The following is a 27,930-nucleotide window of genomic DNA, read 5'->3' as shown; positions in this document are numbered from 1 at the left end:
TGGACGGGGCCTCACGGAGGTGTCCGTCCTCTCTTCTGCGGCAAGAACGGTGTGAGGTCGTAAGGCTGTGCTAGGGACATAGAGTCAGCTCCCACCTGAACTTTGTGAAACATCTGTAAATTGATGGCTTTGACTTCCTCCAGCTGCTGGCGGAGGGCGACTAGGGTGTCCTGCTTCTCGTGGGTGTCCTTTTCGAGCAGCTTCATTGCGATCTCCATCTCCGTCTTCATTCCAATCTGCAGCTCCAGTTCTTTTTCTAGTTCCTTATCAATTAGGAATATCAATTAAGAAGGTGTTATTACAGTAGACACAGGGATGTATTTACCTGAGGGTGTATCTTGGGCAGTGGCAAAAATATAACCCGGAAGTCGGAGTAGGTTAGGGAGATTTAGGAAATTCTGTCCAGAGCATAACTACATTAAGTTTAGCCCTTTTGCTCATTTTGTAAGGAAAACTGGCTCTGGATCCAGTCAACAGAAAGTTGGTAGGTGGCAATGTGAGCCTTGATCCTGGCAACCACATTCTTTAAACCCTAAAATCAGAACGCACAGTCTGAAAGAATGTCTGCCAAGCAATCTGACATTGCAATGTGAGAGTTTTTGGATTTTTGTATGGTTTGCTCCTTTATGGCAATAAAGGTGCAACCATTTTGAACTAGTGCTGTCCTGGGTAACTCAGGAGACATGTTTCCACATCTGCGTAAAGACACAAAGCAGGTCCAAGAGTTGTGTCTACTAAAAAACACTGGTTAGGGCATTTGGTTGGTTCAGTTGGTAGAGTGTGTGACTCTTGATCTCGGGGTCATGAGTTCAAGCCCCACGCTGGGTGTGGAGCATACTTTAAAATTCACGGTTCATGGGATCAAGCCCGGCATCGGGCTCTGCACTGGCAGTATGGAGTCTGCTGGGGATTCTCTCTCTCCCTCTCTCTGCCCCTCCTCCCCTTGTGATGGCTCTCTCTCAAATAAATAAACATTAAAAACAAACCCAAAACACTGGTCACTGGCACAGAGATTAGGTAGAATATAATAAATAGACCAGAGGCTGACTGAGGGAACTGTATTGGCAAAGCAACCTCAAATCTGGTCTCATGGTAATCCTTGAAAAAGGTTTATAAAACTGGAAAAAATACAGAACTTAGGTGTAAGCTAAGTAAGCCCTTAAAAAAACATTTTTTGGAGGGCGCCTGGGTGGCTCAGTTGGTTAAGCGACTGACTTCGGCTCAGGTCATGATCTCACAGTTCCTGAATTTGAGCCCTGCGTCAGGCTCTGGGCAGACAGCTCAGAGCCTGGAGCCTGCTTCGGATTCTGTGTCTCCCTCTCTCTCTGCCCCTCCTCTACTCACACTCTGTCTTTCTCTCAAAAATAAATAAATATTTTAAAAATATTAAAAAAATTTTTTAAAGGGATGATTTTTGATTCTTCATGAATATATTTCTTCAGACTTTAGAAACTTTGCATAAAAAACTCATTTGTTTTTAAAAGCAGATTTAAGCACATGTGTGAAAAGTGACAACAAATAACATGAAGGGCTATTGGGGAATTCCTTCTAAAGACACTTAGCCTATGGGTACCTGGCTAGCTTAGTTAAGCGTCTCAGCTCAGGTCTTGATCTCAGGGTCGTGAGCTCAAGCCCCATGTTGGGCTCTGCACTGGGCATGAATCCTACTTAAAAAAAAAAAAAAAAAAAAAAGACAGTCTTGCACTCACCAAACGGACTTTCTTCTCCTCTTTTAGCTGCTTCCACACATCACTATACATTTCATCCAGACCTTGCCGAGTTTGCTTGTAAGTGTCCAGCTCAACTTTTGTATCTTGTTTTGTTATCTATATCAAACAAGAACACCAAGAGGCATGGTTTGCTTACGGAAGTGAGCTAACTACAAAGTATTTTACAATATACCATAGGGGCACCTGGCTGGCTGAGTCAACTCTTAATCTCAGGGTCAGGAATTCAAGCCCCACATTGGGCATGGAGCCTACTTAAAATAAAAACATTAAAAGAATATGCCACAATTTTTAAAGATGTAGGATAACTTCTATATTTTAAGCACTGTAGAAAAATGCTAAAAGATACTTCAAAATATCTTTGAACCTGAAGGATGACAGCAAGCCAACAGACTTTTGAAAAGTGAGGTTTTGAAAACAATACATATTTAATTTTCTTTAAAACAGAACCGTTGTTCTTAGTGGGAAAGGCCCCCATTCATTCCATCATTCAGCATGGATTTTTATTTATCCAGCATGTTCTTTAGCAGTGGGTGAGTTTCAAGATGAATCAGATATGGTCTCTTTCTGTTCTCAGGTCATTGTGTAGGACAGCTGCAAGCCAGCAATTCTATGACACAGAAAATGGGTTCTCTAATGGAGGGAGGGACAAACAGCTCTGGGAACAGGGGAGGAAGGCCCAAGGCCACGGATGGGGGCCATGGAGGCATCACAGAGGACACGGTACGTGAGCAGAGGTTGAAGAGTAAATGGGAACCTTTGAGTGCAAAGGCCCAGAGGTGAGGAAGCAGTGCGCTTGGAAGCCCGAAGTGGCCCAGGTGGCCTGCAAGTGGTGTGGGAGGGCACAGTGGCACCAAACAAGGCATCTCTGTACGTCCTGAGGCCTGTGTCACTATTAAACAATGAGCATGAGCTCTGCCACGGACACTTGCGCATGGGAGACATGCTGCCCAGCTGTGAGGTCAGTTTCTCACCTCCACGCTCTTTTCACTTCTTTCGCGAATTAACTCATTTTGTTCTCTTAATTGTTGCTGCTCTTCTTGAAGTGAACAAATCCGGTCTGTTGCAGCTGAAAGCTGATAAAGAAAGATTTTTATGTTCCTTAACGTTGAAATTAATCTTACCGTTCAGATTAAAAACTAACATTTGGCACCTTCACAATTGATGATGGACTTCCACGTATTTGGTATTTTATCATTTAATTTCTTTGTTTTGAATAGGGAATACATTCACATAGTTTAAAAAAAAATGAGAGCAAACCACTTAATGGGGTTAAGGATTTAATGTGGGCAAGGATTTATGGACACAAATTATTAGAGGCACTTGAGTGTCCAATATCACAGAAGCTTACTGAAAGACAGTGGGAGCATAAGGCAGAAATATGTAGTTATTAAAATGTTTGCAAAGGCTTTTGATGACTTGAGAACATACTTCAGGTATAATATCAATAGGGGACAAAAGGCAGGTTCTATGGCACGTTCTCACCTCTAATTAAAAAGAAAAAAATCACCTATGTTACAAATGCTTAGGAAACATTGCAGCACATATACACGGATAATAACAGTAGCTGTTACTTAGCAAAGGGATTATGGGCTTTTTTTCCTGATCCTTCATTCTTTTCCAGCCAATAAACAAGGATTATTTTTATCACTAGAGGGAGACTTAAAACATTCTGGGGAAGGAATCACAACAAAATCTGCTGAAGCCAGGCCCTAGAAAGCCATCTTCCTGTCCTCGAATGAGTTACCATAGGTGGGGGCAAAGTGTATACAAGCCTGTTGGGAGGAGGTTCTCTGGAGGCAGGTAGAGGCATTAACATACCCACCAACCTCTCCTTATGCAGCCTCTGAACACAGCCTGGAGAGAGAAGGGCAGGCTGGGGAAGGAGAAAGAAGACGTGAACTGGGCTGTGCTCTTGGCATCACTCACTGAGGGGGCGGGGGCTGAAGCACTGAACACCTCTCTCCTCTTCCTCAACTGCATCTAAGTCCACGTGGACTCAGAACCCACGACTGGGGTTTCTAAACGTTACCGCTGTGCCGAACTAAGAAATCTTAAGTCTCTAGAGGTGCTAGTTAACCATCTGCTAATTCCCACTCTGCTCTCTGAAGCCAGGGAGAGCACACCCTGAGGAGAGGGACTTTTCTATAAAGCATGTTTCCCATTACAGCTGTTGGCCTTTGAAGAAAAAATAACCTAGCTGTTTAGTTTCAAAAGCTAAAATTAGACCTTCCTTCAAAGTATGCCACCTCGCCTGGGAGAACGAAGAGTCAATCTGTTTGTTCTAAAATCAACTAATGTCTCCACATGCCAAGTGTTGTGTGAGGCACATTTATATAACACAAATCTCATTTTTACAACACTGTTAGGTATGAGTTATCATGCGATTTGGAGATGAGGACAGTGAGGCCCAAAGACCTGCCTCCCTAATAAACTAAGGCCCAAAAGCCCACCCACCCAAGGGCAATGTGGGTCCTCCAGTTCTAAGTGTGGTGAAGCTGCTCCTGAGAAGCCCATCTATGAACGCCGCCTTTGAATCTCCTTCTCCTCACACAAATCTGAGCTCCTCTCCTTAAAGCTTTCCAGCACTGGCCCCTTGGGAGAGAGCAGTCAGTGTAAACAGAGGGAGCCTTAAACCGGGCCCTCCGTACAAAGGCATGTTCTGCGTCTCTCGTCTGGCCATAACCTGCCTCCACACTGAGGTGGGGGTCACGCCCTGGCAACCTCTCACAGCCCTCTTCCTCCCCAGTGAGACCTGGTGGGGAGGCCCGAGCAGCCAGGGACCGCTACCTGTGGAAAGCCTCAGAAAGGCTGAGCAACCCCCCTCCTGCTAACAGGAGACAAGATGTGTCCACCAAGGAGACTGCCGGGCAGCGGGCAGCAAGCTTTCTTCCTCGGCCTCAGCCCTCCTTCTTCCTGTCTTTTCATTCTCTCTCTTCCTAGTGAGAAAGCAGAGAAAGACCACACTGTGGGGAGACTGGTTCCAGGCTCCTGAGAGGCCGAAACACAGAAGGGGTGGGCAAGGGTACTTTTACCTCATAACAGAGTCTGCACCTTCTGGGCAGCAGGGAGGCACACTATGTCAGAGGAAGGTGGGGAAAGAGGAAGAGAGAAGCGCATTCACCACAGGAGCTGGGCTTTCCGAAGGAGGCCCAGGGTTCACTGCGAGGTGATAAAACCTAAGTCACTTAGAACTGGCTCATGATCAGCTGCACTGGCTCATGGGAAGCCCCGGACAGGGCCACAGACATTCTGAGGATGCGAAATTCCGAGAACACCGGTCTCACATGCAGCTCAGTCCAAACTTAGCGATTCCCATTCCGACCAGTGAGCAGCTCTGGTCAGATGTACCAACCACACTGTTTCTCTTAACCTTGGGCCATTTTGTCCTAAGAATTTCAGTAAGTTACAAACCTCTTCTTGAAGTTTTGAATTCGTCTTTTCCAAGCCATCTATCTTGTTTTGAAGATCCCCAACTGTGCAGCTAGAGAAAATAACATATTAAGTAATGGTGAATTTTAGGAAGGCTGTTTCCCCAACCTCTGAACAATGAGAATAGATTCCTAGGTTTCCTGTATGAAATGGAGAGGGGTTGAGGGGTCTCCGATTAATTCAGAGATGAGAATTCTGAAGACATACGTATGTGTGCGTGTGTATACGTTTATTGAAAAGGTTTCAATGTCTTTCCCCCAAAATATGCTATCCATTTCTTTAGCCAACTGGAAAGAAAATCATTTTTTCTCCCTAACATGGTAGATGGGAACCAAAATGTACTGGCAGTCATGTATCTAAATAATATCCACAACAAGATAATAGTACTTTGGGGTTGTAGGATCAAAGGGGGATCTTTTTTATACTTTGCCTCATTTTTTCAAATATTCTTTAAGTAATATGTACTATGTTCCCACTGAAAAATATGTAAAACGAATGTAAATCTGATAAATAATAATAACGGCCACAATAATGATATAGTACCTTCCTTTTTGGAAGGTCTCTTCTAAGCACTTTATTTATTTCAAATTATGTGCTTGTTTATTTATTTATTTATTTATTTATTTATTTATTTATTTATTTATTTACTTAATTTTTGAGATAGAGAGAGAACATGCAGGCGAGGGGCAGAGAGAGAGAGGGGCATAGAGGATCCAAAGCGGGCTCTGCGCTGACAGTAGAGAGCCCAGAGCCCGATGTGGGTCTCGAACTCATGAACTGTTAGATCATAACCCAAGCCGGAGGCAAACACTTAACCAACTGAGCCACCCAGGAGCCCCTAATTTTTTTCTAATGTTTATTTATCTTTGAGAGCAGGGGAGGGGCAGAGAAAGGGAGACAGAATTCAAAGCAGGTTCCAGGCTCCACGCTATCAACACAGAGCTGGATCTGGGGCTCAAACCATGAACCGTGACATCATGACCTGAGCCGAAGTTGGACACTTTACCGACTGAACCACCCAGGTGCCCCTTCTAAGCACTTTAAGTGCATCAACTCATGTGACCCTCTCCATAATTCTGGGAGTAAATCTTACCATTACCTATTTCACAGACGAGGAAACCATAACTTTACACTGAAAAACTCACTCAGGTTTCATCCCCGTTTGGAGGGGTGCCAGGATCTGAACCTAGGCAGTCTGGCTCGAGAACCTGTACCTTTTGCCACTAACCTGGTGCCTTTTGCCAGTGGGGGTGCGGGGCAAATAAATAAACCTGGCAAGGTTAATGAACCAAAGTTCAGGCATTAGATACGACAAAAATTAAAACACGGCAAAATGAAAAAAAAAGAACACAAAAGATATAGAGGGAATTACAAGTCTTTAAAGTATGTAATTTTCAGTTCTATTCCAACTGTAACATAGAAAACGTCCCTAAAATTTATGCTTTTCTTAGAAAATATAAATTACCAGGGGCGCCTGGGTGGCTCAGTTGGTTAAGCGTCTGACTTTGGCTCAGGTCATAATCTCCCAGCTTGTGGGTTTGAGCCCCGTGCCGGGCTCTGTGCTGACAGCTTGGAGCCTGGAGCCTGTTTTGGATTCTGTGTCTCCCTCTCTCTCTGCCCCTCCCCTGCTTGTGCTCTATGTCTCTCTCAAAAATAAATAAACATTAAAAAAAATTTAAAAATAAAATATAAATGACCAAAAAAGACACATCCTCAGGAGAAAAAAACACAGATAAACAACTCAGGAAAAAACTGAAAAGCTGACAAAGTCTTGCCTCAGTAAAGGCTTTGAGCTTCACATTTTCTGTTTTCTTTTTTAAAATTGTTTTAAAAAAGTAATCTCTACACCCAGTGTGGTGCTCGAACTCACGACCCTGACATCAAGAGTCGCATCTACTGACTGAGCCAGCCAGGCGCCCCATGCTTCACGCTTTCAAGGAGCAAATAATGCTCATGAACCAGAAGCTCCTCCTGATTCATTCTGTGAAGATGCATAATCCTGACACCGTGCCAGAGGGGGGAAAAAAACTACAGAACAATTAGGTTAGTTCACATATCAAAAATGATGCAGTTACTAAAACTATGATTAAGTAGAGTTTATTCCTGTGACCTGGAAATGGTTCTGTATGAAGAAATCTATTAATAAAAAACCTCCCATCAACAGATTAAGGGATAAAAGTCATGATTTCCTGAATGATAATGAATGTCTGATGAAATCTGACATCTCTTCCTTACAAAACTGGTCAATAAATGAGGGATCTATCAAGGATCTCTCAAAGCAACAGCCAACATCACGCCTCAGGAGAACTTGGAGCACTGTCCCCAGGCACATTCTGTGAAATGTGCCAGCTCCTTTAGCTGTCTCGTTGGCTTTTGGGGCCAGCGGGGCTGTCCCTTGGAGCACTGCTTATGTGCACTGCCCACTCGGAGGGGATTCAGAGATACAGAGAATAACCTGTCTCCCAAACACATTAGACTGTGAATCTCTGCCCATTCTCCACCAATACCGCCATCGGCTAGTGTTTCATGGAACACAGCGGGAGCTTTCCAATTAAAATGAAAAAATCACAGAAAAGATGCCTGCTGTTGCTACTGAATTGCTGTCGGGGTTTAGCCCTTTTCTCCTGTCCCGACACACCAGAGGGATGTGTGCAGATTCCCTGTAGGAACAGTGCTTCCCATGGCAGTCACTTCCAACCAGGTGGCTGAGGGGTGAGGGGTGAAGACTCAAGGCTTAATTTGTTTGCTTTCTACAATGTCTAACTGCATAAAACAAAAACCAAAGAACTCCCAAAGCTCCTTATTGAGAAATCATACTCCTCTGGTCTGTACACACAAGGATGCTATGATACCCCTTTTTCACTTGGTGTGGAAAAAAGGTCAGTTATGGCAACTGAAAAATGTTCCACGGAACAATTATTGGGTACTGACAATTAACTGTGACACTGGAAAAGGGAGTGAGTCCTACCTTAAGTGCCGATTAAGTTCTTCCACGTAATTTTTTTGATCAAGGACATCAGTAATTCTTTCGTGCCTTTTGAAAACAGCATAAAAAAGACAGAAATTCCTTTAATACATGGTTAATACCTTGTAACCATCTCCCAACCTTCCAGGCACCTCGAAGAAGTACCAATGTCATCATGAAACTAAGGCACAGTCAGAGCTTAGTAATAATGTCTGCCTGGTCCTGGTCCCGGAGTGAACAGAGCAAAGCTGGCCAAGGGTGTGGTGGGGATGGTAGCCAGGTCCTTTGGAGATGCAGGAACGTGGGCAGGCTTCCTGTAGACACCCTCCTGCCTTGTCAGGCCAGGCATTTGGGAAGAGGAGAGAAAGCCATCTGGCATATGAGGTGGAAATACTGACAGCCAGATACAAATGGCCCTCCCTCAAGGTGGCAGATCAAACTTGTGATACTCAAGGGAAAGAGAAATGGCTCAAAAAAGGAGACCAGAGGCTTTTCAAAACATAAAGCTGACTAGCCTGGGTAAAAAAAAAGATGTTAATTAAAAAAAAAATTTTTTTTTAAATAAAAAATGTTTATTTATTTTTGAGAGAGACAGAGACAGAATGTGAGTGGGTTAGGGGCAGAAAGAGAGGGAGACACAGAATCTGAGGCAGGCTCCAGGCTCTGAGCTATCAGCACAGAGCCCGACGAAGGGCTCAAACTCACGAGCTGTGAGATTATGACCTGAGCTGAAGTCGGACGCTCAACTGACTGAGCCACCCAGGCGCCCCTTAAAAATTTTTTTAATGTTTTTATTCATTTTTGAGACAGAGAGACAGAGCATGAACGGGGGAGGGGCAGAGAGAGGGAGACACAGGACCCAAAGCAGACTCCAGGCTCTGAGCTGTCAGCACAGAGCTCAATGTGGGGCTCGAACTCATGAACTGTGAGATTATGACCTGAGCCGAAGTCGGATGCTTAACCAACTGAGCCACCCAGGCGCTCCTCTTTAACATTTTAAAGTTAGGCATCCCCCTCCACCCCTGACCCCCAATCTCTTTACATATATATATATATATATACACATATGTACATACAGGGGATCATTCTACACAGGTTCTTGCCACAGGTGCTGGATTTGTTTTTCAGCACATTTTTTTCTTTTACCTATTCTGCCCTTCACATAGCTTTTCAGGTAACCCACGTTAATAGTCTGTTGAGCCTATATGCATATGACCATAGTATCTGTCTGTATTATATACAGATAGATACAGTATGTAATTAAAACATAGAAAATACGTTAGGGATTTCTTGGAGTTGTTTACAAAAATGACATACAGTTGACCCTTGAACAATACATGGGTGGGGGACGCCAACCCCCTGCACCGCTGAAAATGTGCATGCAACTTTTGACTCCCTCAAAACTTAACTACTCATAGTGTACTGTTGAGGGAAGCCTTACCAATTACATAGTCCATTAACATGTATTTTGTATGTTATGTGTATTATATACTATAGCCTTACAATGAAATAAAATAAAATTTCATTAAGAAAATCATAAGGAAGAGAAAATACATTTACAGTACTGTACCATACTTAACCGAAAAATATCTGCGTAAAAGTGGGCTTGTGCAGGTCAAGCCCATGTTGTTCAGGGGATCAACCGTATATACCCTTCTCAGTATCATACTTTTCTCATTCGATAACACCTTGTGGAAATCCCTCTAAGTCTACTATAACCAGTAGGTCAAATTTGTTCCATAATATCTCATAGAATGGAATATTTTGAATGTTCTGTAATTCATTCAATTATCTCCTATTGGTAGATATCAGTTTATTTCTATTTCTTTACATTATGAGTATAATTTTGGGGGGCTCCTGGGTGGCTCAGTTGGTTAAGTGTCTGACTTTTGATTTCGGCTCAGGTCATGATCTCACACAGTTCCTGAGATCAAGCGCTGCTTCAGGTTCTGCGCTGACAACACAGCCTGCTTGGGATTCTCTGTCTCCCTCTCTCTCTGCCTGTCCCCACTTGTGCTCATGCGCACTCTCTCTCTCTCAAAGTAGATAAATAAACCTTAAAAGAAAAAAAAAGAATATTTCTGTTTAAGTTTCAAGTGGGTGAATCCTTATACTCAAGAAGCCTGAGGTATTTGTGGGGTTCCCACTGCCGGATAAGGTGTGCTGCTAGGGCTTGGGGCCTGTGAGAGTCCTTATCAAGAACACATTTGAGAGACAGATAACAGATACGGTAAACTATTCAAGCACAACCCAAAGGTTTACAGTGAGACTCCCTCCCATGCCTGCCTCCTGGCCTCTTCCCTTCACCCACCCAGAACAGCCACTGTTAGTAGGTGTCTACGCACCACTCTAGAAATGGTCCAAGTGTGTGGAAATACAACATATAAATGTGGATGCATATTCTTCAGCGTAACTCAAATGGTAGCATGTTATATACATTGTTCACTTTGTTTTCTACCCCACCCCGAAAGACTCCTTTAAAAGGATGCTCTTGTTAATAATAAGCAGGAAGGAGAGCATAATAAGGAAGGAGAGCATAATAAGCATGGCATGGAGGGACATCCAAGACACACTAGGATCAAGGAATGAGTCCAAGGGCAACTTTTATATACACACACACACACACACACACACGCACATATAGGAGTACCTATAATGGTACCATCCCACTTATATTCAAACAAACCATAAGGCAAATTATACAACCAATAAATATACACCTGCAAGGCATTTAAAAAAAGGTGTGGAAGGAGACATGAGCAGCTTCCTCTGAGGGAGGAGCAGGCACGGGATTGAGCTGGAGATGAGGGGGCAATGTGAATGGGGACATTCCTTTCTACCCTGCAGAGCTTAGCTCCTTGCACAATGAGCACATTCATGTATTACCTCTGTGACTAAAAAATACCTGCTGAAAATGAAAAGGTCGAACAAAGCAAAAACAAACGTAGCATTCTTTCCCAGAATTTCATTAAAATTGTGAAGAACAGCAGCAGGCATGCAGTTACTTACTCTTTGCCGCCATCAAGACCCTGCACATCCTTAAGGTAGAGGGAAAAATCGATCACTCCAACCTGATCGACACAAAACGTACAAGTATTAAATAGGAGAAACTTTTTCTGTTTTCCGTAAACCATACATCTTTAAAATTCAGGGCATTTACCTTCCTGTCTCTTTCCTACACACATTTAGTCGGGCTGACCACCTCTACAAAAATAGTAATCAACTGAACAAACAAACCAAGAGAGAGAGAACCCTGCCAACTTCTAGAAGAAAAACTTATCACAAATCAGGATTTAAGGGAAGATTCTGAAGTTTTACCCTCTCGTCAAGACTAGTTTTGTGTATTTATTCACTAAGCAGGTTGTTGACAAAGATCAGTGAAGTTCTTTGGGTATAGAGCAATTAAAAAAAAAGGGGGGGGAGGGCGCCTGGGTGGCTCAGTTGGTTGAGCATCCAACTTCAGCTCAGGTCATGATCTCACAGTTCATGAGTTCGAGCCCCCCATCAGGCTCTGTGCTGTCAGAGCAGAGTCTGCTTTGGATCCTTTGTCCCTTCCGGCCCCCTCTCTCTGTTCCTCCTCTGCTCATGCTCTCTCTCTTTTTTTTTTTTTAATTTTTTTTTAATGTTTACTTATTTTTGAGAGAGAGAGAGAGAGCGAGCGCGGGGAAGTGGCAAGAGAGAGGGAGACACAGAATCTGAAGCAGGCTCCAGGCTGTCAGCACAGATCCCGACGTGGGGCTTGAACTCACAAACTGTGAGATCATGACCTGAGCTGAAGTCGGACACTCAGCTGACTGAGCCACCCAGGTGCCTCCTGCTCATGTTCTCTTTAAAAAAAAAAAAAAAGAATACACATAAAGAAAAAAAAAGAAAAAAGAGGTCTGGGTGGCTAGACTAAGGTGGTAGGTAACCTTAACTGACATTCTGACCCCCTCCTTCCCTAAATTGTGGTGAAATGGTCCCATCTCATTTTCCAGGGGAAATTCTCTGCTGTTGTGAACGAGGGAGAACCAGAGCCCCTCACATCTGAATGTCAAGGGCTTTGTCCAAAAATAAAGCCCTTGAGAGAGAATGAGAGCCTGGTCTGCCACTGTCTGCTACAGCATGAGTAAGTGAAGCCACTTCTTCTTCTTTTTTTTTTTTTTTAAATGTTTTTTAACTTTATTTTTGAGAGAGAGACAGTGCAAGTGGGGGAGGGCACAGAGAGAGGGAGATGAAAACTGGGAAAATGGGGTCCATCAGTAAAGAAATATTGATCAGTCGTGTAATAGCCATGTCATGGAGCCCCATGCACCCATCACAAAGAATGCAGTGGGTGGATGTATGACATAATGACATGAAGAAAGCTCCAGGAGAAAATGAGAAGTCCCAGAGTGATATATACAGCATTAACCCTTTACAGTAATACCACTTTGTTAAAGCCACAGCCATGTGTGAGAGTTTCTGCAACTTCTCTGTCACACCTCCCACCAACCTACATTCCTGACCCTTGAACCTGGGCAGCCTCAGTGTCTGTCTTGAGTAAAAAGCAGCAGAAATGATTCCGTGACTTCTGCAGCTACATTAATGGAGGCAACATAAGCTTCTTCCTAGCTCTTCCTAGAGGGGCATATAACATTGAAGTTCTGAGCTTCCCCAAAAGAAGTCTGGCTACCCTGAAGCTACCATGCTGGACACCAAATGGAGAGACCACATGAGTACAGGGGTGCCTGAGAAGCCTCTGCGGTTCCTGTCCCAGCTCCCTGAACCTTCTCAGTCCGAAGACAGATAAGCGAGAGAAGAGGCCTTCAGTGATTGCTGCCCCAGCCACCACCAACCTGACCGCACAGAGTTCTTAATCCAGAAGCGCCTGCCTCTCTCTGTCCAGCCAACCGTTGAGATACAGTGATTGCTATTGGTTACCTGGCTGTTGATTCATCATCCAGAAATGGGAGCAAGAAAGGATTTAATATGAAACAAACCCACGTATACATAAATGCATAGAAAAAGTAGAACTGTTTCTAGAGAGATTTTCCCCCTCAATATTTACCACTATCTATGGGGACGAAAGGGATCACGGGAGGGGAGGGGGTGAGTTTGAATTTCATTCTTCACTTGATATGCTTCTGTATGAACTTTTTTTCAGCAAGCATGCATTTCTTTTGTAGTAAAATTAAATAATAATAAATCGGGGGGGTCTGGCTAGCTCAGTCAGTAGAGCATGTGACTCTTGGTCTTGGGGCTGTGAGTTCGAGCCTACATTGGGTGTAGAGATTACTCAAAAATAAAATCTTAAAAAAAAATAATAAAATTTAATTTAAAAAGTACACTTTGGGGCACCAGAGATTCTGTGTCTCCCTCTCTCTGCCCCTTCCCCGCTCATGCTCTGTCTCTCTCTGTCTCTCAAAAATGAATAAATGTTAAAAATTTTTTAAAAAAGTACATTTTCAACTGCAAAAAACCCTCAACAATAGAAAGGAGAGAGGATTAATACTCAAAGTAGACAATAATGGATCAGAAAGCAAATAAAACCCTCCTCCCAAAGCAGAAATAATCAAGAGCAAAAGATCAAATGTAAAAGCTGGTTCTTCGAGTTCAATATAGCAGACAAACCTCCACCAAATATGATCAAGATTTAGCAAGTGCACAACACTGCCAATGAGAAAAGTGAGATTTTAATAAGCTTAAGAGAATACTCTCTTATAACCAATAGACCTGAATGAAATATATGACTTTTGGAAAAATATAAATTACTAAAAAATTGTCCTAAGGGGCACCTGGGTGACTCTTGATTTTGGCTCAGGTCATGGTCTCATGATTGTGAGATCAAGCTTCGTGTCTGGCTCTCACTCAGCGTGGAGCCTGCTTAGTATTCTCTCTCTCTCTCTCTCTCTCTCTCTTTCTCAAAAAAAGAAATGAATAAAAATAAAAATAAAAAAATGTCCTAAGACACAGGAAACCAATACATTGACCAAAAGCTAAATGAAAAAGTGGTCAAACAACTAAGGACCAAAAAACCCATAAAGATGAAGAGATCATCCCAGTAAGCTCTTACAAACCTTCAGAGGAAAAAATCATTCCTGGTCTAATAAACAGTTGCAGGAATACAGAAAAGAACATTATCCAGCTTATTTTATGAGGTTACATTCCGACACCACAAAGTGGCAAAGACAGTACAGTAAAGGAAAACTGAGAACAGTGTCACAAATACAGGGAAACACAAAATTTCCAAATAAACCACAAACATGTTGAATCTAGGAGGACACTAGAAGAGTAACACATGATGACCACTCCTGTAAACCCTGTTTACTTGAGGAATGCAGGGATAATATCACAAAAGGAAACCTATGAATGAATTCAGTTATATTTATGGGTTAAAAGCTAAGACATTTTAAAAGATGGCAAAAAAAGGTATGTGATGGCACTGCATGCTCATTTATAATAAAAATGCAAAATAAATTAGATTGGCACAGTACTTTCTGAACATGAGAAAAAGGATCCCTCAGACATCAGTAGCAAACATTCATGGTGACATATGAGAGGCACTGTGCTAAAGAACCAGGGAAATGCATGGAAGTGTGGGATCATATATCATACACCTGAAACTAATGTAACACTGTACGTTAACAATACTGGAATTTAAAATAAAATTCCAGGGGCGCCTGAGTGGCTCAGTGGGTTGAGTGTCTGACTTCAGCTCAGGTCATGATCTCACGGCTTGTGAGTTGGAGCCCTGTGTCAGGCTCTGGGCTGACAGCTCAGAGCCTGGAGTCTGCTTCAGATTCTGTGTCTCCTTCTGTCTGCCCCTCCGCTGCTTGCACTCTGTCTCTCGCATTGTCTCAAAAATAAATAAACATTAAAAAAAATTTTTTTTAATAAAATTCCACTGTGAGCACAGACCTACATATGGAAATGCTATTTAAGATTTTTAAAAAATATTTTGAGATAGAGCAAGAGCGCACAGTCAGGGGAGGGGCAGAGGGAGAGAGAGAATCCTAAGCAGGCTCCACTTGGTGAGGAGCCCGACTCTGGGCTCAATCTCATGACCTTGAGATCATGACCTGAGCTGAAATCAAGAATCAGAGGTTTCACTGACTGAGCCATCCAGGAGCTCCAATGTTATTTAAAACTAAAAATGAATGAAGCAGGCTACTACTGTCATTTCAGAGGACTCTTTAAAGGTTCCCTCAGATTGTCTCTTAAATAACGGTAACCATAACAGTACAGAATTAAAAATAAAAAAAGAGGGGCGCCTGGGTGGCGCAGTCGGTTGGGCGTCCGACTTCAGCCAGGTCACGATCTCGCGGTCCGTGAGTTCGAGCCCCGCGTCAGGCTCTGGGCTGATGGCTCGGAGCCTGGAGCCTGTTTCTGATTCTGTGTCTCCCTCTCTCTCTGCCCCTCCCCCGTTCATGCTCTGTCTCTCTCTGTCCCAAAAATAAATTAAAAAAATAAAAAAATAAAAAAATAAAATAAAATAAAAAAAGAGGTGCCTGGGTGGCTCAGTTGGTTGGGCATCCAACTTCAGCTCAGGTCATGATCTTGCAGCTCGTGGGTTCGTGCCCTGCGTCGGGTTCTGTGTTGACAGCTCAGACCCTGGAGCCTGCTTTGGATTCTGTGTCTCCCTCTCTTTCTGCCCCTCCCCTGCTCACACTCTGTCTCTCAAAAATGAATAAACGTTAAAAAAGTTAAAAATAAATAAAATAAAAATAGAAAAAGACCAAAACAGGATGCTTTATCATATCTATTATTTGATAAGAGCCACAATTGAGTTTTTATTTTGGAATCTAACAAAGTGATGTTCAAGTTCACATGGCAGAATGGACAGCCTGAACTATATCTGAAAAGGAAATAAACAAAGTAGGCAGGAGGTGAGCGACTAGAATGTAAAACATACTATGTGGCTCTAGTAAATTAAACACTGTGTTACTGGCATAGGAATAGAGAGATCCAGAGACTAGACTTCTGAGTCCAGAAATAAATTTCAGTAGATTTTGGATATTTCACTCATGATAAAGGTGAAATTCCAAATTAGCAGAAAAATATATTTACTACATGACATTGAGAAAACTGGTTTACTATTTGTAAAAGAAACCTAGACTCCCACTTCACACTATGTCAAAACAAATGACAGACGTTATTTAAATGTAAAAAAAAAACCAAACCAGTTTTTAAAAAATTACATTAATTTTTAGATGGGGACAATACCTTAGAAAGTATAAAGAAAAAGTCCATTAAATTTGATGGCACCAGCAGGGGTGCCTGGCTGGTTCAAGTTGTTAAAGCATGCAACTCTTGATCTCAGGGTCATGAATTTGAGCCCCATGTTGGGTGTAGAGATTACTTAAAAATAAAATCTTAAAAAAAAACCAAATAAATTTGAATGCCAAAAAAAAATTATTTTTTTCCTTGCAGAGAACACCAGCTGTAAGAAACCAGCAAAAAATTTATAACAAAAATTCTGACAATTAATATCATTAATCTATAATAAAGGAGTGGGAAAAAATGGAAGACACACAAAAATGGGAAAAGGAATAGGGATGGGGAGTCACAAAAGCTGAACCACCAATGGCATATAAAGCATGCAAAAAATACTTGACCTCCCGAGTCCTCAAAAATATAAATTCGATGGGGTGCATGGCTGGCTCAGTTGGTAGAACATGTGACTCTTGATCTCAGGGTCGTGAGTTCAAGCCCCATGTTGGCCATGAAGCTTACATTTATTTATTTATTTATTTATTTATTGTCTACATATATTTGTTTTTATGTATATTTAATATATTTTTAAGTCTATTTATTTATTGAGAGACAGAGAGACTGCAAGGGACAGAGAGAGAATGGGAGAATCTCAAGCAGGCTCTTTGCTGTCAGTGCAGAGCCTGACGTGGGGGGTTGAACTCACAAAACTGTGAGATCGTAACATGAGCTGAAATCAAGAGTCAGCTGCTTAACTGACTGAGCCACCCCAGTGCCCGTGAGCCTACTTTTAAAAATAAAAACATGTTGGGGCGCCTGGGTGGCTCAGGTCATGATTTCACGGTTCGCAAGTTTCGAGCCCTGTGTCGGGCTCTGTGTTGAAGCTCAGAGCCTGGAGCCTGCTCCAGATTCTGTGTCTCCCTCTCTCTCTCCCCATCCCCTGGCTCATGCTCTGTCTCTCTCTCCCTCTCAAAAATAAATAAACATTACAAAATTTTTTTTTAATAAAAAAATAAAAATAAAAAACATGTTTATAAAAAAATACAAATTTGAGATGAGCTGTTTTTGTCTACCAGATTGAAAAAAGACCAAGAAAGCCCACCATGACATCACAATACTCATGTAGAATGTTTACTGTGACACAGTAGTCCCAAAATTTATCCTAAGGAAATCAATGGACAATAATACAAAGAGGTATGAGGATGTTTACAATACTGTTGTTGTAATATGGAATCAACCTAAGTTAATAAGGTACTGGTTAAATGAATTATGGCACATTCATAAAATGGAATACAGGCATACCTCATTTTATGCTTTATTTGTACTTTGCTTAATTGTACTTTGCTTTATTTTGCTTTGTTGTACTTCGTGGACATTCCTTTTTTACAAATTGAAGGTATGTGGTAACCATGTGTTGGGCAAGTCTATCAGCATCATTTTCCCAACAGCATTTGCTCACCTTGTGTCTGTGGTTCACATTTTGGTAATCATGTATTTCAAACTTTTCCTACATTTGTTATGATGATCTGTGATCAGTGACTATGGCTTGTTGAAAGCTCAGATGATGGTTAGCATTTTTCAGCAATGAAATATTTTAATTTTTAAAAAAATATTTATTTACTTTTGAGAGAGAGAAAGAGAGAGACAGAGCATGAGCAGGGAAGAAGCGGAGAGAGAAGGAGACACAGAATCCGAAGTAGGCTCCAGGCTCTCAGCTGTCAGCACAGAGCCTGACATGGGGCTTGAACCATGAGCCGTGAGATTGTGAGTTGAGCCAAAGTCGGATACTTAACTGACTAGGCACTCAGCAATGAAATATTTTAAAGTACGAACATTAATTTTTATTTAACTTATTTTTGTTATTTATTTACACAGTTTTTTAGGTATGATGTTATCACATCACACACCTGATAGGTTACAGTATAGTGTAAACATAACTTGTATATGTACTGAGAAACCAAAAAACAAAACCAAAACCAAAAAACCCTCCATGACTCGCTTTATTGAGATACTCGCTTTATCACCGAGGTCTGGAACTGAATTCATAGTATCTCTGAGGTGTGCTTGTACTGTGCAGCCATTTAAATAGTTTCTATCTCGGGGCGCCTGGGTGACTCAGTCAATTAAGTGTCCGACTCTTGATTTCAGCTCAGGTCACAATCTCATGGTTCATGGGTTCCAGCCTGGTGTTGGGCTCTGCTCTGTGTCAGTGCGGAGCCTGCTTGGAATTGTCTCTCCCTCCCTCTCTACCCCTACCCCACCCATGCTCTCTCTCTCTCTCTCAAAATAAATAAATTTAAGAAAAAAAAAAAAAAAAGATTTATATCTCAGGGCACCCGGGTGGCTCAGGGTTAAGCATCGGACTCTTGATTTTGGCTCAGGTCATGATCTCACTGTTTGTGAGTTTGAGCCTCATGTGGGGATTTGCACTGTCAATGCAGAGCCTGCTTGGGATTCTGTCTTTCCCTCTCTCTCTGCCCCCTTCCTGCCCACCCTCCTGTGCATGTACGCACTGTCAAAATGAATAAAATAAGCTAAAAGTAAATAAATAAATGGTTTATATCTCTACCGACATTGAGAACTATGTGGGACAATAGTGTGAAATAAACAAAATTACAAAATGGTGTGTCTGGAATAATCATATTTTGGTTGAACAAAAGTCCAAATACCTTTAATAAAAGATATAAACATACACCCCCTATTCTTGTGCTGGAAGGACAGATAACAAAATGTAACACTGTATTACTCTCTGAATATGGGATTATGTGTGAGGTTTTGTTTCTTTTCAAATACTTGTCTGTATTTTTTGAAAAATTTTCAACATGCAAAAACAATAAAACTATTGGGGAAGAAAGGGGGGAGAGGTTATAAGAAAAAAACAAAACAAAAACAAGCTGACCTGGGCATGGAGGGATTAGAGGAAGCTTTAGATTCTTCAGATCCAAACTTGTGGCAGGAAGAAGGCTGGGCATTGGCCCAACCACAGCTACAGATGCCCTGAACAGGGGTGGAGGTCGGGATGGGTCGGGGTGCCTCTCCCCGTCACACATCTATTGTCACTGCCACCAGGAGTGTAGAGCTCAACCCTGGTCACCTGCTCCCATAAGGAAGAAAGCCTCCCAAGGGGGCTGTCTCACCCGTCAGGGCACTCTGATCTGTGCTGCCTGCTTTCATTTGGACCCCATTGTATCATCTCACTTCCCAAATCTCTCGTGACTCTACCTTCCTAGTCCCCATCCAACTTTTGGGACTTTGCTCACTGTTTTTGCTGTCTCCACTGTTGGCCCCTTCTAAAGTTATGACCTGGATGGCTGCTAGATTGCTCTTTCTCAAACCTGGGCCCAATCATTTCAGTACACTGCTTAAAAACCTCCAATGGCTTCCTTTTTTTTTTTTTTTTTTTTTTAGTTTATTTATTTATTTTGAGAAAGAGAGACAGAGACAGAGAATCCCAAGTAGGCTCCACACTGTCAGTGCAGAGCCTGACATGGGACTCGAACCCACGAACTGTGGAGATCGTGACTTGAGCCGAAATCAAGAGTCAAAATGCTTCACTGAGCTACCCAGGCAGCCCTCTGATGGCTTCCCAAGGTTCCAGACACAAAAGACAAACCCTTTCGCAGGACACTGATGGCCTGGAAACTGAGCACAGCCTCTACCTTCATTTCATGTGCCTCCGTGCCTTGGCCCAGACTTCCCCTTCCCCAGGGGGCTTCCCCCTCTGCCCCAGCCTTCCAGTAGACACCCTCTGCCATTTGCCCCTTTCTTCGGCTCAGCCCATGTCCTCAGATCTTATGGAAAATCCCTGGCCCAAAGAAGGCATTCCACCTAGAGCCAAGATTCCTATTTTACCTGAGAATCCAAGTCTTCTCCTTTTAAGCAGAGATTGGCATCGAGAACATTGAGTCCCACCAGCAGACCCACAATCACCATCCCTTCCTCTTCCATCATCAATGCCTCAGGCTCATAGAACTCACTGAAAGAGAATGACACAGCAGGGGGCTTCTTAGGAAGGGATGTTCATCACCCCGTCTCCCTGACCTGCCCCCCTTTTTATCTCCCAGCTGACAGCTGGGCTGCCGGCTTCACCAGAAGCCAGAAACTCCCTGGTGTCCATTTCCTCCTGCCCCCACCTGCTTCAAGTGCTGCTATTTCTTCTCTGGCCTCTCTTCTCTTCCTGTGGTTGAGAACGGGCTCCTCCCACCTCTAGTCTAAGGCTGACTCCTCCATCTGGACCCTGGACCCTGGTCCTTCTCACCTCCTCTTGGCTCCTCTGTTCCTGACCATCACTCTGCCCTTCCTTTCTCTGCTGGCTCCTTTTTCTGCACTGTGAGGAACTATTTCTACACTCATGTTAGCCGGAAGCAGGTTTCCACAGCCCCCCACATCCAAGAATAAAACCCTTCCCTCTTCCCTGTGTCCCACGGAGCAACACTGGATGCTTTTACTTTCTTACCTCCCGAGTCACCTCAGCCATTCATAGTGGGGCCCCATCCCCTGTCTACTACTGCTCCTGGTCACCAGTGATGTGTTAGTTTACCAGCTGTGTGTGTGTGTGAGTGCATGAGAACTTATCATCTTAAGAATTAGTTCGTTAGGTCACAGGGATGAAAGGTCCAGCATAGGGAATACAGTCAATGGTGCTGTGGTAACTCTGCACGGCGACAGAGGGTAACTACACTTGTGGTGAGTACGGCATCATGGTGTAGACTTGTGGAATCACGATGTTGCACACCTGAAACTATGTAATGTGTGTCAACTATAAGTCAATTAAAAAAAAAAAGAATTAGTTCATTAGAACAAAATCTGTACCTCGAAGTTACTCAGTGTGACTTTACTCAAAGTGCAAAGTATGTGAAGTATTTGAAATCGCATTTATCATGTTAAAGATATAATCAATAATAAGCCATGACTTAAAACGTGGAAAATTTTGAGTGGCAGGCCATACTATAAAAGCTATTTTCAACTCAATTAGACAAAAAGATTAACTCTAGAGAGATTCTTCCCTTATAAATGCTCATGTTCTAGAGAAAATTCCTTTTATGAAGATATTTTTGCTTACATACGTTTATATGTACATATTTTATAAATTTATATTTATATATTTATAAATATCAAAAATGAACCAGTCTTGGGCACCTGGTGACTCAGTCGGTTACGCATCTGACTCTTGATTTCAGCTCAGGTCATGATCTCATGGTTTGTGAGATCAAGCCCCATGTTGGGCTCTGTGCTGACAGTGCGGAGCCTCCTTGGGACTCTCTCCCTCTCTCTCTCTGCCCCTCCCCTGCTCTCTCTATCTCAAAATAAATAAACATTAAAAAAAAAAAAATGAACCAGTCATAAATTTCAGAGACAGCCAGTTAGTCATTACTGATGCTAAGAGATATAAAATTTTACAAACTGGATATGGAATCCTAAGATAGGTAATATCTTGAAAAAAGCAGGATTTTATACTTTAAAGTTGTTCACTGCATCTGGTTTTAAAGTCATTTTTTCCCTGTTATCAACAAGTCAAATAAATAACATTTTGTTGAAGCTTAACCGAGTAGGCTGTCAGTTACCTAATTACAGGGATTTTGAAGAATGAGTTTCGAAATGACTTTTCAAAATGAAAAGTAAGTATGACTCTTCATTCAAAAGGACTTTCAGATATCCGTGCTTACAAACTGAAATACTCTTTTAAAACTAAGCCACAGGAAATTTATGATGAATAATAATTCAAATAAAAGCTGTGTATGTTGTATACTCGTTTCAATTTAAAACAATCTGCAGAACTATGTTCTAATTATTTATAGAGCGAAAGACAAGCAAAGATAGGAGGTAAAAAAATACCTTAAGAGATGTTTATTGTCTATAAGCACTTTCAGATAATCTGCCAGTTTCTTTTGCATGAGTGCAAGATAAAGCCATGCTCTGCCTCTTCCCACAGCTGTCCTAGAATTCAGAGAATCAAACTGTTAAGGTGTTAACACCAAAAACCCCTCAAACCCCACTTTAAAGAGATACACATATTCACACATGTACATGCACATCAACATGAACACAGAGAACACTGTAAGAATAGTGGCTTTGGGGGTTGGGTGGAACATACTGCCTGCGAAAGCCCAGAAAACAGCTCTTTGGGTACAGTTTGAATTTTGTATCATGGACATGTACTTTTTGTCTGGTTTTTTTTTTTTTTTGGATGCAAAAAGATGATTTTATTAAAGCATGGGGACAGGACCCATGGGCAGGAAGAACTGCCTATTTTGACAAAAGAGTGAGAAAAAAACACTCTTAATCCTCAAAAATCTGATTTCTGGAACAAATACAATCAGACAAACCTTTGCATATATTCATAAAATTTCACAGGGGGCCAGGAAATACCAGATTAGGTTTGTACGTCAGACATAGGTCATGATGTCATGATGTGTGGGTGTGAGCCCTGCATCGGGCTCTGCGCTGGCAGTATTGAGCCCACTTGGGATTCTCTCTCTCTCTCTCTCTCTCTCTCTCTCTCACTATTGCTCTCTCTCTCTCCCCCGCCTCACTTGCTTTCTCTATCTCAAAATGAATAAAACTTAAAAAAAAAAAAAGAAAAAATTCTGGGTGACAAATCATACTGCAAAAGATATTTTCATTTATTTATTTGTTTGTTTGTTTATTTACTTGGGGGGTGAGGAGCAGAGTGAAGAGACAATCCTAAGCAGGCTCTATACCCAGTGTGGAGCCTGATGCGGGGCTCAGTCTCACAATTGTGAGATCATGACCTGAGGCCGAAATCAACACTCAGATGCTTAAACAACTGAGCCACCTAGGAGCTCTGATATTTTTTCTTTAAAAAAAAAATTTTTTTTTTGAGAGAGAGAGAGGGCAGAGGAGGGGCAGAGAGGAGGAGAGAGAATCCCAAGCAGGCTCCCCACTGTGAGTGCAAAGCCCAATGAGGGGCTCAAACCCACAAACTGTGAGATCATGACCTGAGCTGAAATCAAGAATCAGACGCTTAACAGACTGAGCCACCCAGGCACCCCACCCTGGTATTTTCATTTTAGACGGGGGAACTGAATTTCGGACAGATTCCTCTCAGGATGCAAAAATTCATCCTACAAGTTTCAAACAACCTTAAACAACCCCTTCCCCCCAAAAAAACCCACTAGTCATAACTTCCAAAATAATACCAAAATTTTAGAACTTTCATTACTATTTAATGAAATAGTTAAAAAAAAAGTTCTTTCCCATGCAGCCCCCTGTGAGGCTACTCCCAGAGGCATCAAGGAAAGGGAACTATTGTATATTTCCTCTTTGGCAGACAGGGTAGGATTTTGGTACCTAAGCCTGTTTAGCAGCCAGAGTTAATAGGGGAACAGAGTAGTGGGTTTAGCTGACAGTGAGCTCTTTGTTAGCATAAGGCTTCAAAAATGCCTCCCATGCATAACTGGAAACAGAGGTCTGAGCGTAGGAGGGACTGTTCTACTCCGACCTGAACATGCTGGGACTTGGTCTAGCTGCTTCACTCCCGAGGGAGTGAGCTGGTCGGAAGGGGTGGGCAAACAGGACCACATAAGTATGAAGCAAAGCAGAAGACGAGGGAAGTGCATGACAGATCACCATATACAGATTTGAAGGTTGTCATGTACAAAAGGCTTTCACCTTCTGTGGTACAAGCCCAGAGGACTGAACTAGTGACAGGGACACAGGCTTAAATTTCGTCTTGATAAGAATGCACAGGGTTCTGTAGCAATGGAGGTCAATGGGCTTCAGAAGGTTCCAGAGTCCTGCAGACCTGTGTTCTCTTCCTGGCTCTACTACTCACTTGCCAACAGACCTTGGGCAGGTTACTTAGCTACTCAGTCTTAGTTTCTGTACTTATCAGTGGGGATTCCAACAGCTTTCCCAGAGGCTTGTTGAGAGGGATTAAATGAGATCCTGAAATGTCCTTAGCACAACTCCTGGCACATGGCAGGCCCTTAGTGAATGCTGGTTATTATCATTATCTCAAAATGGAACAGGCTAGGTCCTTGGGAGAAGCATCAGAGGCTGGACAGTCGTGTCCCCCTGTGGGAGACTGCAGGGTGCTCTTTTGTATCGGCCCAGGGATCTCTAGGTCCCTTTCTAGTTCCAAATTTCATGATGATGCCTTGTTTGTATTCTGTCCAGTTTTTTATTTTGAGCCTATGCATGGGGAATCCTGAGGCAAACCCAGACATGGCAAATGATTTGTCAGTCTCACCTTTTCACAAATGTCTCATGTCCCAGAATCGAAAATCTGGCCCGAACTACACTATTCAGAAAGGTGCCCAGATGTATCTGAAGCACGGATTCCCAGGAGTGTAATGATGACTCCTTTTACTCCTGTAACCGCTCCTCAGGTGACAACACCTTTTCTTTTTTAAAGTAATCGCTACACCCAACATGGCACTTGAACTCAAGAGTTGCATGCTCTACTGAGCCAGCCAGGTGCCCCACCACATCTTTTCAAACTACGTGATCTTGTGTGACAAGCAGGAATCTTTCAAACCCCATTTGAAAGATAAGGGAACTGAGGCTCAGGGAGGGGCAAATCTTGCTGAAGATCTTGAGGATTATGAGCATCAGGGCTGGAACTAAAGTTTAAGTTGAGTGTGGCTCATGCTACAATTTGTTCTGAATTAGAAAAAGTTTTATCAGCAAGTAGTTGAGAAATGGGTAAATACAAGGTTTTTTTTTGTTTTTGTTTTTGTTTTTAACATTAAGTCAGTGTAACTGCTTCTCACTCACTTTAATTCTGGCAGATTTCTGACACTGGTGGCTATATCTGATGCTTCTGGACAAAGTTTCTCCACCAGCTCCAAAGGACCAAAGAAAGATTTATTTTGGCCAATAAAACTCTTCTTGACTAAAAGGGAAAACAAAAGGTTATTTATAAGAACAGGTTGCAAAATGTCTTCAGGTGTCCACTGTCTCCCTCCCAAAAGCCAAACAGACAATGCACGACTCTACCACTTAATCCTGATTTAGTCTCAGGGACTCAGATGCCAGGTAACAAACAAGCTCTCCCTTCCTCTGGTGACAGGGTTTCTCTGATATCCCGACTATGTTCTTACTCCAAGTATTTACTGCCCATGAAATAAAACAAGTATCTCATATCTGTATTGCTTGTAGAAAGCCTTCCCCTTTCTCCCTCCTACCTGATGTCAAAATCAATGTTCAAATTATCCCCACCGTCCCTCATCTGACCTGCTGCCAATAATCTTCTAATGGGTCTTCTTGCTCCCAATACGGTCGGCTCCCCACCCTTACAATCTGTTCAAGCACGTGGAAGTTGTTTTAAAAATGTAAGTCAGGTCATGTTTTCCCTTGCTTAAAATCCTCCAGATACAGTTGGAATAAAATCCGACTCCTCACATGACCTATAAAGGTCTACACCATCCAGCCTTCCCCCACCCCCCAATCTATTTCCCTGACCTCATCTCCCCGCACTCTCCCTCTGAGCCCTCTGGTATCTTCCTCAAACCAAGCTTGATCTCACTCAGGACTTCTGCACCTGTCTTTTTTCTCCCTCAGGAATGCTCTTGCCCCAGATCTCTGCACGGCTAACTCTCTTTTGGGTCTCAGCTCATAGTTCCCCAGCAAGGCCTTCCCCTCTCACTCTAGTAGAAACCCATGTTGCTTCCTTGAATTTGTAGCATTTTGTAATTAAGTTTGTTTCTGCCTTTACTGTCTGGTCCTCTAGAACTGTGCTGTCAGAGGTAGTCAGTGGCCACATGTGCTACTGAGCACTTGAAGTGTAGCCAGTGCAAGAGATGTAAAACACAGTGGGTTTTTAAGCCTTAGTATAAAAAAGAATGATGTAAAAATCTCATTAATAAGGCTTTTAAATATTGTGTGTAAAAATCATATTTTGGATATACTGGGGACAAAAAAGTATGTTCTTAAAATTAATTTCACCTGTTTATTTTCACTTTTTTTTTTTTTTTTTTTTTAACGTGACTAGCAGAACAGTAAAAACTGCACATGTAGCTGACCTACCAGACAGTGCTGCTCTAAATGTCACTTATTGAGGGCAGGGACGCTTGTCGGTTTTGTACACTGCTGTTATCCCAAGCACCAAGAACAATGTTTGGCACTGATGAATGCCTGCTGAGCAAACAGCTAGCCCGAATTTCCACGCCCCCAAACGCCCCCCCTCAGGCTCACCTTTCAGCCCGTGTTTGAGGCAGTGCTCCATCACTACAAAGAATTGCTGCAAGGGGGCATGGTCCGCATCCAGGCTGCGGCCCAGGCTCAGGGCAGACTGGAGCAAGACTTTGACGCTGAGTTTCATCATGTGCATCAAGTTGGCACGCTCCTCCATCATCTGGCACTTGGAAGCTGTTGGGGCACAAACAGGGACAGCTTCGTTAGTGGGCTGAGTGTGTTCCCGGGTGAGGACTTTAGATGCAGGGCAATGGATGGAAGATCGTCCAGGCGGGGCCAGGCAATCTGTTCTGAGCACGGACGTGCGGCAGGACGGATAACTGGGTTTCGCAGTCAAACGGCCTCTGATCCCTGGAGGTCATAGATGCACCCGGGCAGCCTAAGCCGCGGGTCAGTTTCCTGAGACCTTTCCCAGGCGGCTCCGCGCGTTGCTAAGGCGACCGTCCTACTAAGACTTGCGGAGATTGGCCTTTCCCACACCCAGTATTCCATTTTTGACCAATGGAAGGGGGCAAACTCCAGGAAGCCCCGCCCCAAGGTAGAAGGCTAGCTGGGGGAAAGCGTTCCGCCCCTGAACACTCCAATTGGACGAGCCCAGCTAGAGGCCACGCCCACGAAGCTCACGGGCGCCATTTTGCATCCTCTGCCTGAGTTCCCCTCGTCTTCAGCCTGTTCAGAAGGCCAACTGAACCGGCTTTTTTGTTCCATGGTGTCAGCCCAAGTGTCTTCGGGGGGGCCCCTGCCCCTGAGTTCCAGACTCAAATTCTCGTTGTTGCCCGTCAACTGTTGCCCACAGCTACTGGACAATTACGTGTTTTACATTCGTAGGTAAAACCGTTAGAATCAAAAGAACTGCTACGTTTCCATTTCAGCTCCATTAACGTCGCTTTGTTTTGAAAATAAAAAAAGGTTTGTCGGCTGTATCAGATATCCATGACAAATGTTTACCAGGTGTCCCCCTAATACCCAGGAACCTGTCATCCTGGAAATTAAAAATGTAGACTCCATGCTATTAACCGAGTCCTGGCAGAAAAAACAGCCCCGCGCGCGTCCCTCCTCACCCACGCCAACATTTAGTCTTAAATATTTGACAACTGGATGGGCGAGGGAGTCGTATTGTTTTAGTTTGCAGCTGTTGATTACCAATGAGGTTAAGTAGCTTTTCATGTTTATCCTCTCCTAGTATTCTGTGAATTGCCTGCTAAATCTTTTACGTTTCTCGCTGAACTGTCTTATTATTGATCTGTATAAATTAATAGTGATATTAATCTTTTATAGCTGTTTTATTTCACGGTCATTAATATGAACATAAAGATAGCTAAAAGAGCACATCATGTATAGCTTAAATTGAAAAGAACTACATAATGAATTATGACCGTGAATTACTTTCAGAGAATCCTATGTATTATATTTATAAATTCGAAAACTTTAATGAACTGGATGATTGGCAAAGGAAATAAAAATTGTAAAACCTCA

The 27,930-nt window shown here is 42.8% G+C and overlaps 1 protein-coding gene across 3 annotated transcripts in view; it reads right to left on the bottom strand.

Moving 5' to 3' along the window:
- RUFY1 (RUN and FYVE domain containing 1) overlaps positions 1 to 27,930 on the bottom strand; it is a 59,031-nt gene that overhangs the window by 21,762 nt on the left and 9,339 nt on the right. For 2 of the 3 annotated variants that reach the window (XR_008423933.1, XM_019469665.2), the window contains exons 2-11: positions 26,455 to 26,628; positions 25,036 to 25,153; positions 22,132 to 22,233; positions 20,149 to 20,272; positions 11,134 to 11,195; positions 8,128 to 8,193; positions 5,142 to 5,211; positions 2,702 to 2,803; positions 1,710 to 1,826; positions 96 to 263 (exon numbers count right to left, since the gene is read on the bottom strand). Coding sequence is in view for 2 of the 3 variants with exons in the window: in XM_019469665.2 (XP_019325210.1) it covers positions 96 to 263; positions 1,710 to 1,826; positions 2,702 to 2,803; positions 5,142 to 5,211; positions 8,128 to 8,193; positions 11,134 to 11,195; positions 20,149 to 20,272; positions 22,132 to 22,233; positions 25,036 to 25,153; positions 26,455 to 26,628 (1,103 nt within the window). In the remaining variant the exon portion in view is untranslated. The remainder of the gene's footprint in view (positions 1 to 95; positions 264 to 1,709; positions 1,827 to 2,701; positions 2,804 to 5,141; positions 5,212 to 8,127; positions 8,194 to 11,133; positions 11,196 to 20,148; positions 20,273 to 22,131; positions 22,234 to 25,035; positions 25,154 to 26,454; positions 26,629 to 27,930) is intronic. The other variant, XM_019469666.2, reaches the window with a different exon arrangement.

Source organism: Panthera pardus, unplaced genomic scaffold, assembly GCF_024362965.1.
Source record: "Panthera pardus isolate Hobbes unplaced genomic scaffold, ASM2436296v1 HiC_scaffold_2, whole genome shotgun sequence".
Lineage (NCBI taxonomy): Eukaryota > Metazoa > Chordata > Mammalia > Carnivora > Felidae > Panthera > Panthera pardus.
This window is presented reverse-complemented; position numbering and strand designations above follow the sequence as displayed.